Source organism: Natator depressus, chromosome 18 (assembly GCF_965152275.1).
Source record: "Natator depressus isolate rNatDep1 chromosome 18, rNatDep2.hap1, whole genome shotgun sequence".
NCBI lineage: Eukaryota > Metazoa > Chordata > Testudines > Cheloniidae > Natator > Natator depressus.
This window is the reverse complement of record NC_134251.1, coordinates 17,707,015-17,721,466: the sequence shown is the minus strand read 5'-3', so window position 1 is coordinate 17,721,466 and position 14,452 is coordinate 17,707,015. Positions and strand designations below refer to the sequence as shown.

Sequence of the window (14,452 nt, the reverse complement as noted above, 5' to 3'; positions counted from 1 at the left end):
CTCAGGATGACTGACCAGCAAGCTGCTGCTATCCACAAGCTTACAATTTATCGCAGCCCACTACAAGATACAGGTGGGCCCTAGAATACTACAGGCTCACCTGACAAAGAGCTGTAGCTCACGAAAGCTCATGCTCAAATAAATTGGTTAGTCTCTAAGGTGCCACAAGTACTCCTTTTCTTTTTACTATATTAACTTTTCCAAAAGGTGTGGACAAGGGCCACTACTTTTTACCCCTGCAATATTGTCCTCAGAAGGAAACACTCCCATCAGGGTGCCCCAAGGCAATAAAAAAAGAAAAGTTGAGCATTTTGACTAATATTTTTAGATTTAAAAAAAAAAAAAAAAAGAAAAATCAGAAAAAGAAACAGACTCTTGAGACTTGTAGTCCTGGAGCTCTGCTGGCAAGGAACTCTACCCCTTCTCTTCATGCAATCTACAAATTATCTAATTAAGCCATAGCCATTAGTAACTTCATGACTTCCTCATGGAAAATGGGGGCTCTCACCCTGTCAAGGCAGTTCATGGACCTCAACAATCAGAACAGATCCACAATTCTAGTTCTTATGTTTGCATTTTCTCCACTTACAATAAAAAAAAAAGAAAATGAAAATAAGAGCATCCAGGTAAGGAAAGCAACCACTCTGCCACATTCCTTCCCACCATACATTTCCCTGATCACTCTAGTTAAACTGCACTTCAGATAATTACACTTTGAAAAAGTTCATTTAAAAAGGATTAAAAAGTGAATTCAAGTACAGCACAACCTTGATTATCTGAGCCTCATTTATCCAAACCTTCCTGTTATGTGAAACAAGGTTATGTCCCATGATATCAAAAAAATGCCTTGATTATCTGAAACCCAAATTAAGCAAATTTCATCAAGCCCCCTTGTCTAATATTTTGAGTCATACTGTGCAATATGGAAAACAAGTAAAGATTTACAAAAGAATCTCATGTGTCTGTAATACCTTCATCATCAATCCACTTGAGGGTAATTGGCTGTTCCTGTTGTAAACTGCACATCTCCCTCACTTCATCACAAAGTTCACCATAGTTCATTGATGCTTCCAAATTTGTTATTAGGATGTCCCTGCAAGAGATGAATTCACAGATTTAAACCACAAAATATAGGCCCTCATTCAGAAATATGGTATCTGCCATAAACTGCTTGCTTCAGTAACTGCATCTGTGGAATTTATCCTGCTGAGCTGTGCTCACACAAGCAGCACTTACTCACTAAAGTAATCCCATTGAAATCAATGGGACTACTTGGACAAGCAAGTATTATTCTTGCGAAAAAGGGCTAGACTGTTATCCCAGGGGGGGACAGATTGCCTTTACATCTCAACATTAGTTTATTATAATAATATTTTACATTAACAACCCTGGATTTTCAATATCTGCTTTATTGGATGTCAATTCCTTTGACATAACTCTTAGTGTTTAAATGGGCATTTTAAAATGCCTAGCTTTTGCAACTCCTAAACTAGCCAAAGTGATTTTTTCTTTAGCTAGATGGAATCAAAGACTGAAATATGTCCGAGTTTACATAGGACTTTGCAGCAGCTCAGAAGTCCCTGCATTATTGAGATCATTTTGATTATGATTATATTCTGAAAAATAGGTTTTAATTCCACATTTTCCTGTACTGTACTTCATAAATTAATTATCCTGAAAATGTGAACTTTTTAAAAAAAAATTCAACACACAAAAGATGTCTCTGACCTCCTGAAACTTTACTTAAGATTAAAGAAACAAATGGTGGAAGGTGAGCAAGACCGGAATAAATTGACAAACCACTGTATATAACAGTTGACCAACAGGATGGTGAAAAGGCTATAACAGATTATTAAATTTTAAATCTGACTTATCACATTTACATGGTTTTAACCAGAAGAATGGCAAAGTTATTTCTGGTGTTAGGTGTGTGTGAAAACTTATATTCAATTCTGTAACTTTGAAATCAAACATTTGTATCACACTTCAGCTAAGAACTGTACTTCTTTTAGAAGAACAGTTGATAATTACAAAATTCTCAAGTCTGACGTCAACATGGAACTGTTGAAAGACGATAAAGACAGACAACTAGAATGGGATGCTAAGTTTTAGCTTTTAGCAAGCTGAGTATGCTTTTTTTTGGTGTATTATTTTCCTTGAAGCTGAAGTTTTTAATTCCTTTCTATGAGGTTCAGTGTTTCTAGAATGATGAAACCCACACAATGTAAACCACTTAGTACCCTAGAGAATTTGTGAAACTACATCTTGTCACATTAAGCTGTTGCATGTAAAAACTAAAAACCACATACAAACTAGATCAGGTAAGCAACTGAACATGTTTTACATTAAAGTTAAAGTACCTCAAGAAAGCTACACAAAATAAACATGGGGGAAAAAGCAGGTGTTTGAAGGCTGTTCAGAGATACTTTTTTTTAATATAAAGACCCTCTAGTGGATAACTATACAACTGCACTTCTCAGTTAAGAATATGTACTTAGAACCACATGTAAATTATTCACATAATGTACTGAAGTCAACAAGGAGAACAGAAATAAGGAGAATAAACTAAACATGATTTAATTAGTTTTGTTACTGTCACCCTGTATGATAAATTGTTTTAGAAAACAAGCTGTCTTACCTACTTCATACATTTGTGTATGTCAGCTGAAAATTGAAACTTTACAAAAGGAAAAGGAGTACTTGTGGCACCTTAGAGACTAACAAATTTATTAGAGCGTAAGTTTTCGTGAGCCACAGCATAGGATGAAGTGAGCTGTAGCTCATGAAAGCTTATGCTCTAATAAATTTGTTAGTCTCTAAGGTGCCACAAGTACTCCTTTTCTTTTTACGGATACAGACTAACACAGCTGCTACTCTGAAACTTTACAGTATTCCAGCTTGATTTTCATGGAAACTGTTTAGTCAAAGTGTCAAAAATGTGGAGACTACCTCAAGAAAAATATGCATGCATTATTAGGTCATATTGCTGTAAGTTGTTTGTTTTAGGAAGGCAAAAGGAATATTTTTGCAAAACCAATTTTTTAAAGTGACTGGAAGTAAAGCTGTGAGCACAATTTTTTTTTTAAGTAGTTTCAGTTTCAAATGTAGATTAAAAATGGGCTATATAAGCTTTCAACATGGAATTTTTTTTTCTTTAACATTTGAAGAGCTCTTAAATGATCATTTATATCTTAACTAATTATTCCTTATGGAAATGAAAAAACAAGCAGGTTTTTAAATATCAATCTGGAAAAGCATATTTAATGTGATAAGCTACCACGATTTACCGAGTGAGACTGAGATGCTAATGTTGTTTGCAAAATAAACAAGTGGTCTGGAGTCCACAAGTACTTCTTAGAGCTCTCAATAATTAAAAGCATTTCAACTGCACTAGTTCTCAACACCAAAGCAGAATCTAGAAGCTTCATGGAGACAAAACACCCTATAAAGACACAAAGACAGGGAAACAAGGTGGGTGAGGTAATACCTTTTATTGGACCAACTTCTGTTGGAGAGAGAGACAAGCTTTTGAGCCACACAGAGCTGAGATGAGCTCTGCTTAGCTGGAAAGCTTGTCTCTCTCACCAAAAGAAGCTGGTCCAATAAAAGATTACTACCTCACCCACCCTGCGTCTTTAATGTCCTGGGACCAATGCGGCTACAACACTGCACACAAAGTCACAGTTACTGACCCAGAAAGGTTATCATCTAAGGACACAGTGCTTCAAGTATAAGCTCAAGTGTTTGTAGGATAGGGAGTATGTAAACTTTTTAGGCCATTTACCATGTCTTCATATATCTTTATATAGTGCTTAACCCAGGTATGTCCTTAAGGGAACTATATGCATGTCTGTTTCCAGGATTGGGTCCTAGGACTTGGGACATACAAATGGGGATAGGATTCAATATTAACATCTATAGATTTGATTTTTTTTTTTTTTTTTTAATTCTAGCAACATACGAATTGTCAAATTGGATCAGATCCAAGGTCCATCTAGTCCTGTATGCTCTCTATGGCAGTGGCCAGTACCAGATAATTCACAGGAGGCCTAAGAATCCTAAAGCAGGCAGATATAGAATAGTTTGTATCCCCCAAATTTTGTCTCAGTCTGATCTCTGACTGTCAGAGATTGGCTTAAGACCTGAAGAATTATTTTTAATACCCCACAAAAATATTTACCATAATTGTAACAACTCTAGTTATCCATTTAAATACCCAATCCCTTTTTCAATTTTGCTAAATTCTTAACTTCAACAACTTCATGTGGCAATCCGTTCCATAATCTAATTACGAACAAATATAATAGATAAATTGTGTACAGATAACAGTAGTGCATCTATATCTATATCTGGTGTGAAGCTACAGACAGGTGGATTTGCTGAGCTGTAACCAAATTGTCAAACTGTACACCTGAGCACATGGTGTGTCATTCAGAAATAAAGTTCTCAGGGAAAATTAGCCCTCTGCAGACTGTGGAAAGTTACTACTGAAATTAGAAAAAATGGAGAGCAATAAATCAATGAAGGGGACCATCCTCTGGATAAAATAAGCAATTCTGAACCATTTTGAGATTTGATTTACAGAAATGGTAATGGAGACACTGCGGACACGTTTCATGTCCTCTCCTCAGATATTAATATGTTTCTTATTGGTAGAGTTTGTTTTTAAAGAAATATGAGCACAGTGAGGAAGAGGAACCAATGGAAAAATACCGAGGCAAAAAATATTGTAACTAAAAACAAAATTTCCAACTGTTATTTCAAGCACCAAGGTATGCTCTCGGAAGAATATGACTAAACACCACACACTATGATGAGACAGACTGATTTCTTTTAACAAATATTATTTATTGTCCCTAGGGGAATATCTTAGAAAGACCATAAAATCTTGATGTGTTCCAAAAAAAGAAACAAAAAATAGATGAAGTATTTTCTTCAGATAACTTTGAAATCACTACTATAGCAGGCCTTCCACCAGGAGGCAACAGTGTAGAGGCATGTCCCCCAGATGATGGATGGGAGTAGCCTGTCTTGGGGAAATGCAAAGAGAGTCCCTCATCCTGTAAGTATGGATGACATTCTTTGTTCCTAGAGGTAAACATTTAGCCATATTAAAAATGCATAGTTTGCCTCAATTTACCAAGCAATCCGGTTCATTCTGAATCAGTGACCCATCCTCTTCATTATTTACCACTCCCACAATGTGTCAAGTGGGAATTTTATCATTGATGATTTTATGTTTTCTTCCAGGTCACTGACAAAAATATTAAATGGCATAGAGCCAAGAACTGATCCCTGTGGGACCTCAATGGAAACACACCCATTCTACGATTCCTCATTTACAGTTACATTTTGAGATCCATCAGTTTGCCAGTTTTTAATCCATTTAATGTATGCCATGGTAATTTTATATCATTCTATCTTTTTAATCAAAATGCTGTGTCTCAAATGCCTTACAGAAGTCTAAGTATGTAACCAAACTTGTGATTTGATAAAAAAAGATATCCAGTTAGTCTGACAAGATCTATTTTCCATAATCCCACGTTGATTTGCATTAACTACATCACCCTCCTTTAATTTATTAACTGAGTCCCATATCAGCCACTCCATTATCTTGCCTGGGATTGATACTAGAAAAGGGATAACAGATGAAGTGTTGAAATGCAGCAGTGAAATCACAGAACAAGTACAATCTTCAGTACACCTAGGAAGCTTGATTAGTGACTATGGTTCCATCAAGGTTGAGGTTTAAAGGAAATGTGCTTCAGCTACAAGTGCTGCACAGAGCCTGATGAAATTATGGATAAAAACCATTATCTTCGGTACCACTGTGAAAATTTATCATACCGCTGTACTAACAGCATTACTCTATGGTCTGGAAGCAGTTGCATTAAATGAAACAGACATCAGAAACCTGGAGGCAGTAGAGAGGAGAGCTCTTCGCAAGATGGCAGTTGAAAAGTAGAATGATATATTCAGATAAATGAAGGAAAATAAAACGTGATGCCAAGGTAGGGGATTCGCTGCAACGGAAAGATGACACACATGATAGTATGCCAAAGAAAATAATAAAGACGCAACAAGGTCAGTCAGACCTAGAGGCTGACCGCTGAACAGATGGCAGGACATTGTACGCAGGGACATGACCAGGCTGAGCTTACTGGAGGAACTACCTATGGACAGGAATGAACGGCAACACTCTACATTTCCCATGTCTCTAAAGGTGCTTTGGGATGAGATTATAGGAGGAGATTAAGAATGTAATTATTTCCCTTTGAAACTCACATTTTAAAGAAGATAAGAAGTTACAGATCCAGAAAAAAAGTCAATCTAATTTAACACTGTCCCATACTTCAGTATTAAGTAAACAAACCTTGGAGAATATCCACATTACTTTTTAGCCAGGATCTCATGTATGTAACAAGAGCAGTTATTTATATGTAACCAACACCTTCTGTCCAAAAGTTACAACTAATTTTTAATATGACTTGTATGGAGGGCCCTTCATACCTGTATCTCGAGGTACCTTACTATGAATGAGGTGAGCTGTAGCTCACAAAAGCTTATGCTCAAATAAATTTGTCAGTCTCTAAGGTGCCACAAGTACTCCTTTTCTGTTTATGAAATCAATAATACTATGAAAAATACAGCTCAAGTTACAGGTTGTTTCTACTCAGCATGTAACTAGCTCAGTGAAGACAACACAGGAGAGATTGATAGACTCACATAACTAACTATCAAGTCATGCTGTTTTGTAGGTGAAAACTGATTCAGCTCTTACCATGTGTGTGTACCTGCGCGGTGACACCATCCACCTTTGGGTATTCCATCTATGTGCTTTCAGTTAGGTTAGCAGATCAACTTCTGATGTTGCAATTCCACTGAATATGGAATTTACTCAGTGCCAAACATCCATTTCAGGATCTGGCCCAGAATGCATGTTACTACAATAGGATACATACCCCGAACTCTTTCTGAAGTCAATGCGAGTATTAGATGCAAATCTTATGGCAGGATCAAGCCTTAAGTTATTGGTTTCAGTGTAGCAGCCGTGTTAGTCTGTATCTGCAAAAAGAACAAGGGTACTTGTGGCACCTTAGAGACTAAAATTTATTAGAGCATAAGCTTTCGTGAGCTACAGCTCACTTCACCGGATGCATAGACTGGAAAATATAGTAAGTACATGTATACACACACAAGTTGGAAGTTACCATACAAATTGTGAGAGGCTAATTAGTTAAGATGAGCTATTATCAACAGGAGAAAAAAAAAATTTTGTAGTGATAATCAAGATCTGTGACAGACCAGTCCTCGCTTACAGACAGCCCCCCAACCTGAAGCAAATGCTCACCAGCAACCACACAACAAAAACACTAACCCAGGAACCTATCCTTGCAACAAAGCCCAATGCCAACTCCGTCCACATATTTATTCAAGTGACATCATAGGACCTAATCACATTAGCCACGCCATCAGGGGCTTGTTCACCTGCACATCTACCAATGTGATATATGCCATCATGTGCCAGCAATGCCCCTCTGCCATGTACATTGGGCAAACTGGACAGTCTCTATGCAAAAGAATAAATGGACACAAATCTGACATCGGAAATCATAATATTCAAAAACCGATAGGGGACCACTTAAATCTTTTACTGAGTGGCCACAGAGGTTGAAGGGTGGCAATTTTGCAACAGAAAAGCTTCAAAAACAGACTCCAACAAGAAACTGCTGAGCTTGAATTAATATACAAACTAGATACCATTAACTCGGCTTTGAATAGAGACTGAGTGGCTGGGTCATTACACATTGAATCTATTTCCTTAAGTATCCTCACACCTTCTTGTCAACTGTTTAAATGGGCCATCTTTTGTAGAGATCAAGTTTTTTTTCCTCCTGCTGATAATAGCTCACCTTAACTAATTAGCCTCTCACAGTTTATGGTAACTTCTAACTGCAAGCAATGCCCCTCTGCCATGTACATTGGTCAAACTGGACAATCTCTACGTAAAAGAATAAACGGACACAAATCAGATATCAAGAATTATAACATTCATAACCCAGTCGGAGAACACTTCAATCTCTCTGGTCACGCGATTACAGACATGAAAGTTGCGATATTACAACAGAAAAACTTCAAAAACAGACTCCAGCGAGAGACTGCTGAATTGGAATTCATTTGCAAATTGAATACAATTAACTTAGGCTTGAATAGAGACTGCGAGTGGCTAAGTCATTATGCAAGGTAACCTAATCCTCCCCCCCCCCCCCCCCCCTGTTCCTCAGACGTTCTTGTTAAACCCTGGATTTGTGCTGGAAATGGCCCATCTTGATCATCATACACATTGTAAGGAGAGTGATCACTTTAGATAAGCTATTACCAGCAGGAGAGTGGGGTGGGGGGAGAGAAAACCTTTTGAAGTGATAAACACCCATTTTTTCATGATCTGTGTGTATAAAAACATCCTCACTGTATTTTCCGCTGAATGCATCCGATGAAGTGAGCTGTAGCTCACGAAAGCTTATGCTCAAATAAATTGGTTAGTCTCTAAGGTGCCACAAATACTCCTTTTCTTTTTTCTAACGTGTGTGTGTGTTCCATTCTATACATCCGATGAAGTGAGCTGTAGCTCAGAAAAGCTTACGTTCTAATAAATGTTAGTCTCTAAGGTACCACAAGTACTCCGGTTCTTTTTCCTTAAATTAAAGCTTTTAAGTGGGAGGTGGACTGCCATTCTTTGTACTAATTAGAAAAGTACAGATGAGAAAACTTCTACTGTATTTTGCTCAAGCAGCATCTATTTCTGATGCAATTGCATATAGGATTTATCCAAATAATTACTGTCAATTATACATATTCTTTTGAGAGCTACTACATTAAATCTGAATGCCAACAACTACATCAGCTGGTCAGAGCACAGCTGAACGAAGACTATTTGTTGCTAAACTTTACTTAAGAATCCCACTAGATATGTACATTTCCCCAGTCAGACTTAAGAAGTCAGACTCCATCAAGCGGCATAAGGGGCCAATGTTGGGCACATACTTGTATTAAGAGCATTTCTCGCATTCCTGGGATGAGACATTGCAAAGGTTAGAATCATGCTGGCTAGGGCACAGCTAACCAGAGTCAGGTAGTTCCTTTGTAGTCAACAGGATATAATGCAGATGATTTCAGAGGATTATACATAATCTAGACAAAATGTTTTTAAAAATGAAATGAGAAATTTCACAAATTTGCTCTATACTTCCGTTTCCATATGCTGTCATTTCTGTTACACCAAAGGTATATTTTTCTATCAACTGGCACTGTAAATTATTTAGCAGCTTTCTGAAATAGTATGTTTTACTACATCTGCATATATGGAAGCAGGAATCCAGAACAGATACTGAAACACTTCAAGTTATGCTTTAGCCCATAACAGGTTTATGTAAAACAGTTTATTTAACATAGAACTGTGTGTCAACAAAGCAAAGACAAAATTCAGTAATTCTGGGACCCCTACTTTGTAAGTGGGACAGATGCTTTGCTCTTCTCCAACTGACAAGAGCATTAAACAACGATGGCTAGAATGCTTCAGAGGTTCTGAATGAATTATTAGGGAAAAACCATTTTTATCTACAAATACAATCTGCATGACTCATGAAAATTACAGAATACTTGTTGCAGGAAGTACAAAAAATGTTCTCAATACTTTTATTAATTCCTTTTATGATATTCACATTCCTTCCAGTGAATTCTAGTAATGAATCAAATGTTATCACAAATTTCAAATATTCAAAGGTCTGCTTCATTCTTGAACAAAGCCTATACATATACCTGCACACCCCAAGACCTTCCTTCCTGTGCCAGCAAACAGTCTCAAATTGGTTATGCTAATTCCTCTTTCCATCCACTGTTCTTTTCCCCTCATAGAACCAAGCAGCTCTCCTACCATTCTTTATTCCTATATCCCCTTGCAAACATTTGGAGAATTACACATTTTTATATTCTGGAAACATTAGGTTTGAATGGTGTGCATATATACACTGGATATAACATTTGTGGACTACAGTTTCAGAGCAGCTTGCACATCTCAAACATGCAGTACCACTCTAGTGCTGCTATAATTAAGTTGAGAACATCCTTTCATCATAAACCCAGACTGACATTGTCTTATAAATTTAGGATAAAGATCTCTACTGAACTGAAACTAGGCACACTTAACAGCACTTGTATTGTGCAAGCCTTTCATCCAAAGATCTCAAAGCTGTTTACAAGTACTCATTAAATCTCCCAAACAGCCCTGTCAGGTAGTAAAACCTTGCTAATTAGCACTAAACACTGCTGATGATCAAAATTTCACAAATTACTGAGCAAGAGTAACATAACAACAGCAGTAATAATGCACCACAAAATATGCTGTGCTCATTTATTTTCACATGTATTCACTTACACATCTAATATAGTAAAAACAAATCTATTAAACATATAATAGCTATATAAATGTAATGCAATGTCCTGCAATATATTTTGAAAGGTAGTCTTAATAACAAGAATCCTCACTATAAATAAGGCCTCAATAAATATTTGAGGACATATTTTTGTGCGCAAATTATCCCATCTATAATGAAGTATGAATTAGAAAGGTTCTGGTGGATTTCCATTTTACAGATGGGTAAATCGAGACACAGAGATTAAGTGACTGGCTCGTGGTTAGAATGAAAGTTAATGGTATGGCTAGTTTTACAATCAAGGAGCTGTCTTCCAGTCCCCCCGCCCTAACCACAAGACTATGCCACATTTCACTGCAGGAGCAAAAAATTTTCCCTATATATCCATGGACCCAGTCATTTTGTTTTCAAGGCATTATTTGCCAATCCTACTCATGCATCAGAACAGAGCATGAGGCTATGGATACACTATAGCTTAATTTGACACAAATTATGTTGCTCAGGGGTGTGAATTAGCCAATTAGACACTGATTTAAGTGCCAGTGTGGACAGCACTGTGTCAGTGGGAGACCTTCTCCTGCCTACACAGCTACTGCTGCTCTCAGGGGCTGGAGTAATTAAGCTGACAGGAGACCTCTCCCCCCTCAGCTTAGAGCAGCTACATTAGAGGGCTTACACCGTGCAGGTATCCATAGCCTTAGCAAAATAATATATGATTAGAATCATAGAATACCAGCATTGGAAGGGACCTCAGGAGGTCATCTAGTCCAACCCCCTGCTCAAAGCAGGGCCGATCCCCAATTAAATCATCCCAGCCAGGGCTTTGTCAAGCCTGACCTTCAAAACTTCTAAGGAAGGAGATTCCACCACCTCCCTAGGTAACGCATTCCAGTGTTTCACCACCCTCCTAGTGAAAAAGTTTTTCCTAATATCCAACCTAAATCTCCCCCACTGCAACTTGAGACTATTACTCCTTGTTCTGTCACCTGCTACCACTGAGAACAGTCTAGAGCCATCCTCTTTGGAACCCCCTTTCAGGTAGGGGAAAGCAGCTATCAAATCCCCCCTCATTCTTCTCTTCTGTAGACTAAACATCCCCGTTTCCCTCAGCCTCTCCTCATAAGTCATGTGTTCCAGTCCCCTAATCATTTTTGTTGCCCTCCGCTGGACTCTTTCCAATTTTTCCACATCCTTCTTGTAGTGTGGGGCCCAAAACTGGACACAGTACTCCAGATGAGGCCTCAATGTCGAATAGAGGGGAACGATCACGTCCCTCGATCTGCTGGCAATGCCCCTACTTATACACCCCAAAATGCCTTCTTGGCAACAAGGGCACACTGTTGACTCATATCCAGCTTCTCGTCCACTGTAACCCCTAGATCCTTTTCTGCAGAACTGCTGCCGAGCCATTCGGTCCCTAGTCTGTAGCGGTGCATTGGATTCTTCCATCCTAAGTGCAGGACTCTGCACTTGTCCTTGTTGAACTTCATCAGATTCCTTTTGGCCCAATCCTCCAATTTGTCTAGGGCCCTCTGTATCCTATCCCTACCCTCCAGCATGTTTACCTCTCCTCCCAGCTTAGTGTCATCTCCAAACTTGCTGAGGGTGCAATCCACACCATCCTCCAGATCATTTATGAAGATATTGAACAAAACCGGCCCCAGGACCGACCCCTGGGGCACTCCACTTGATACCGGCTGCCAACTAGACATAGAGCCATTGATCACTACCCGTTGAGCCCGACAATCTAGCCAACTTCCTATCCACCTTATAGTCCATTCATCCAGCCCATACTTCTTTAATTTGCTGGCAAGAATACTGTGGGAGACCGTGTCAAAAGCTTTGCTAAAGTCAAGGAACAACACGTCCACTGCTTTCCCTTCATCCACAGAGCCAGTTATCTCGTCATAGAAGGCAATTAGATTAGTCAGGCATGACTTGCCCTTGGTGAATCCATGCTGACTGTTCCTGATTCCTCCCTTTCACAGTCTGTAAATACTAAGTTCTTCATCCTGGTTTTGTCCTCTTCTTTCCAACTGTTACTAAACAAAAGTTTCTTATTGAAAAAAATATATATCCACACTACACACCAAATTACTGACACTGAATACACTGGGGATCAATATATTTTTAGCTTACAAGGAAAAGAGGCCAAAACTCAAGTCTAAGTTTAAAAAGTCACTGTCAATTGCTTTTAAGCTAAGTTATATATTTAGTAAAAAGGGAGGGAGCAGGATTCAAAACTAGATAGAAATGCTCTCATGATTGTTTTAAATTTTAAAAAAAATAACATTTCCCTACAATGTTAGAAGCCAAACAACAAAAGCAACCTGCTGGTGAAGTTGCTAGAAAATGAAAGAGTATAAACCAAAGTGAACCTAATAGGTATAACTGCAACTCTTTGATGTTTGCATTTCACTCAACATGGGCCAACAACATCAATAGTGAAAGGTAAATTGGATTTTTAAAGTTCATTTTAAATAACCAAATTTTAAACAGGTAAATATTCTTACTGGATTTACTAATAATTTGTGTAATAAAATAAATAATAAAACGCAAACACTTATTTCCCACAACTTCCTAAATATTTCTCTGACAGACAATCCTTTTGAGCTTTCATTAAGATAGTGGTGGTGGAAATCAATAAGCCAAACAATGGCAGTTGCCAACACAGTCTACAATTTTAACCACAGAACTGATACCTCTAATTATGAAAGTATAACAGCAGCTATAAATTATCTGCCTTACAGTAGCACCCAAAGGTATTAACTAGTAACAGGACCCTTTTGTGATAGGTTTTGTAGAAGCCCAGACAATTTCTGCCCCAAAGAGCTTACAATGTACATCCCCAAACTTTGAATGAGAACTATGCAGGTGGACACCAGCACTCAAGCACAGCCCACTAACTTTAATGGAAATCTGCCAATGCAGAACTCATTGAAGGACTGGGGCCTAAGGAAAACCAATTAAAATATATTAGCTGTGCCTGGGTTTAACAGACTACATTGTTTTATTAATCTTCAAACTTGATCAGCAAATACATCAATACTTCTGTTTCAAAAACAGATTTGGTTAGAAGCCAAAAACAAGCCAACCAAAAATAAGGCAGACGCATCTCTCACTAGTTTATAAAGATTCAGGGATTTTTAAAAATGAACATTTTAACATCCAAGTAAATTTACAAACATTGTTTGTACACAGAATGATTTGTTAGTATCCATTGGAACCATCAACTATTTGGTTACTGCATTACTAAATGAGTTCATGGACTATTGTTCGCTGCTAACTGAAGTGACAAACCACACATAAAGCAGCACTGAAAGGACTGTATGACTTACCCATTATAATGTGCTTTTACTCTGATGAAGTCTCCGTTCAGATTCATTTTTGATCCCATTCTGCTAGGCATGGTACTAATACAGAAGTGTAAATGACAAATACGTTCTGGGCATAAAGATTTGACCAGTTTGGAGGATACAAGTAATCACTAATGTTATGCCAAATTCCAGTGAAGTAGCAAGTGAAATTTACAGGTTCTTTTTTCCAGTGATATCCGGTCCACCTGCACACACAAGAAAAAAGAGAGAGTTTAACAAACACACACAGAAAAACTGGAACACATTAAAGTACAGATGTGGTGCTAGATCTTACAATGACTAAAACACATTACTAACTTTACCCACAATATATCATCGAAATCAATGAGACTACTCACTGCCATAAGGCCCTGGTCCTGCAAAAATATGTCAGCTTTTAATTACTTTTGTAGTGCTCTTGTTTTAATTTTATAAAAGCTTTTAAAAGCACTTAACAAGCAGAGGGATAAGCATTAAAGAAAACAGTAATGTCAAAAAATAATAGGGCCTGTTAACCTGAATAATTTCGTAAAATTAAGTTTAAGATAAATTTCCAACTGTCAGAATATTAATCTGTCCCCTCAGATGACAAAACTAGGATCTGAATGTTTCAAGAACAATTTTTTTTTCAAAGTTTCCAAATAAAACTTCGCATATTTCCAC

General features: G+C 37.7%; 1 protein-coding gene across 3 annotated transcripts in view; it reads right to left on the bottom strand.

The window, feature by feature from the left end:
- PRKCZ (protein kinase C zeta) overlaps positions 1-13,997 on the bottom strand; it is a 149,511-nt gene extending 135,514 nt beyond the window's left edge. Inside the window, exons 1-2 of one of the 3 annotated variants that reach the window (XM_074934087.1) lie at positions 13,772-13,997; positions 972-1,093 (exon numbers count right to left, since the gene is read on the bottom strand). In XM_074934087.1, coding sequence (XP_074790188.1) covers positions 972-1,093; positions 13,772-13,842 — 193 coding nt within the window. In that variant the 5' untranslated portion in view covers positions 13,843-13,997. Of the gene's footprint in view, positions 1-971; positions 1,094-6,962; positions 7,057-13,771 lie in introns of those variants that run through there. The other 2 variants (XM_074934089.1, XM_074934088.1) reach the window with 2 other exon arrangements.
- Positions 13,998-14,452: the final 455 nt, after the last annotated feature.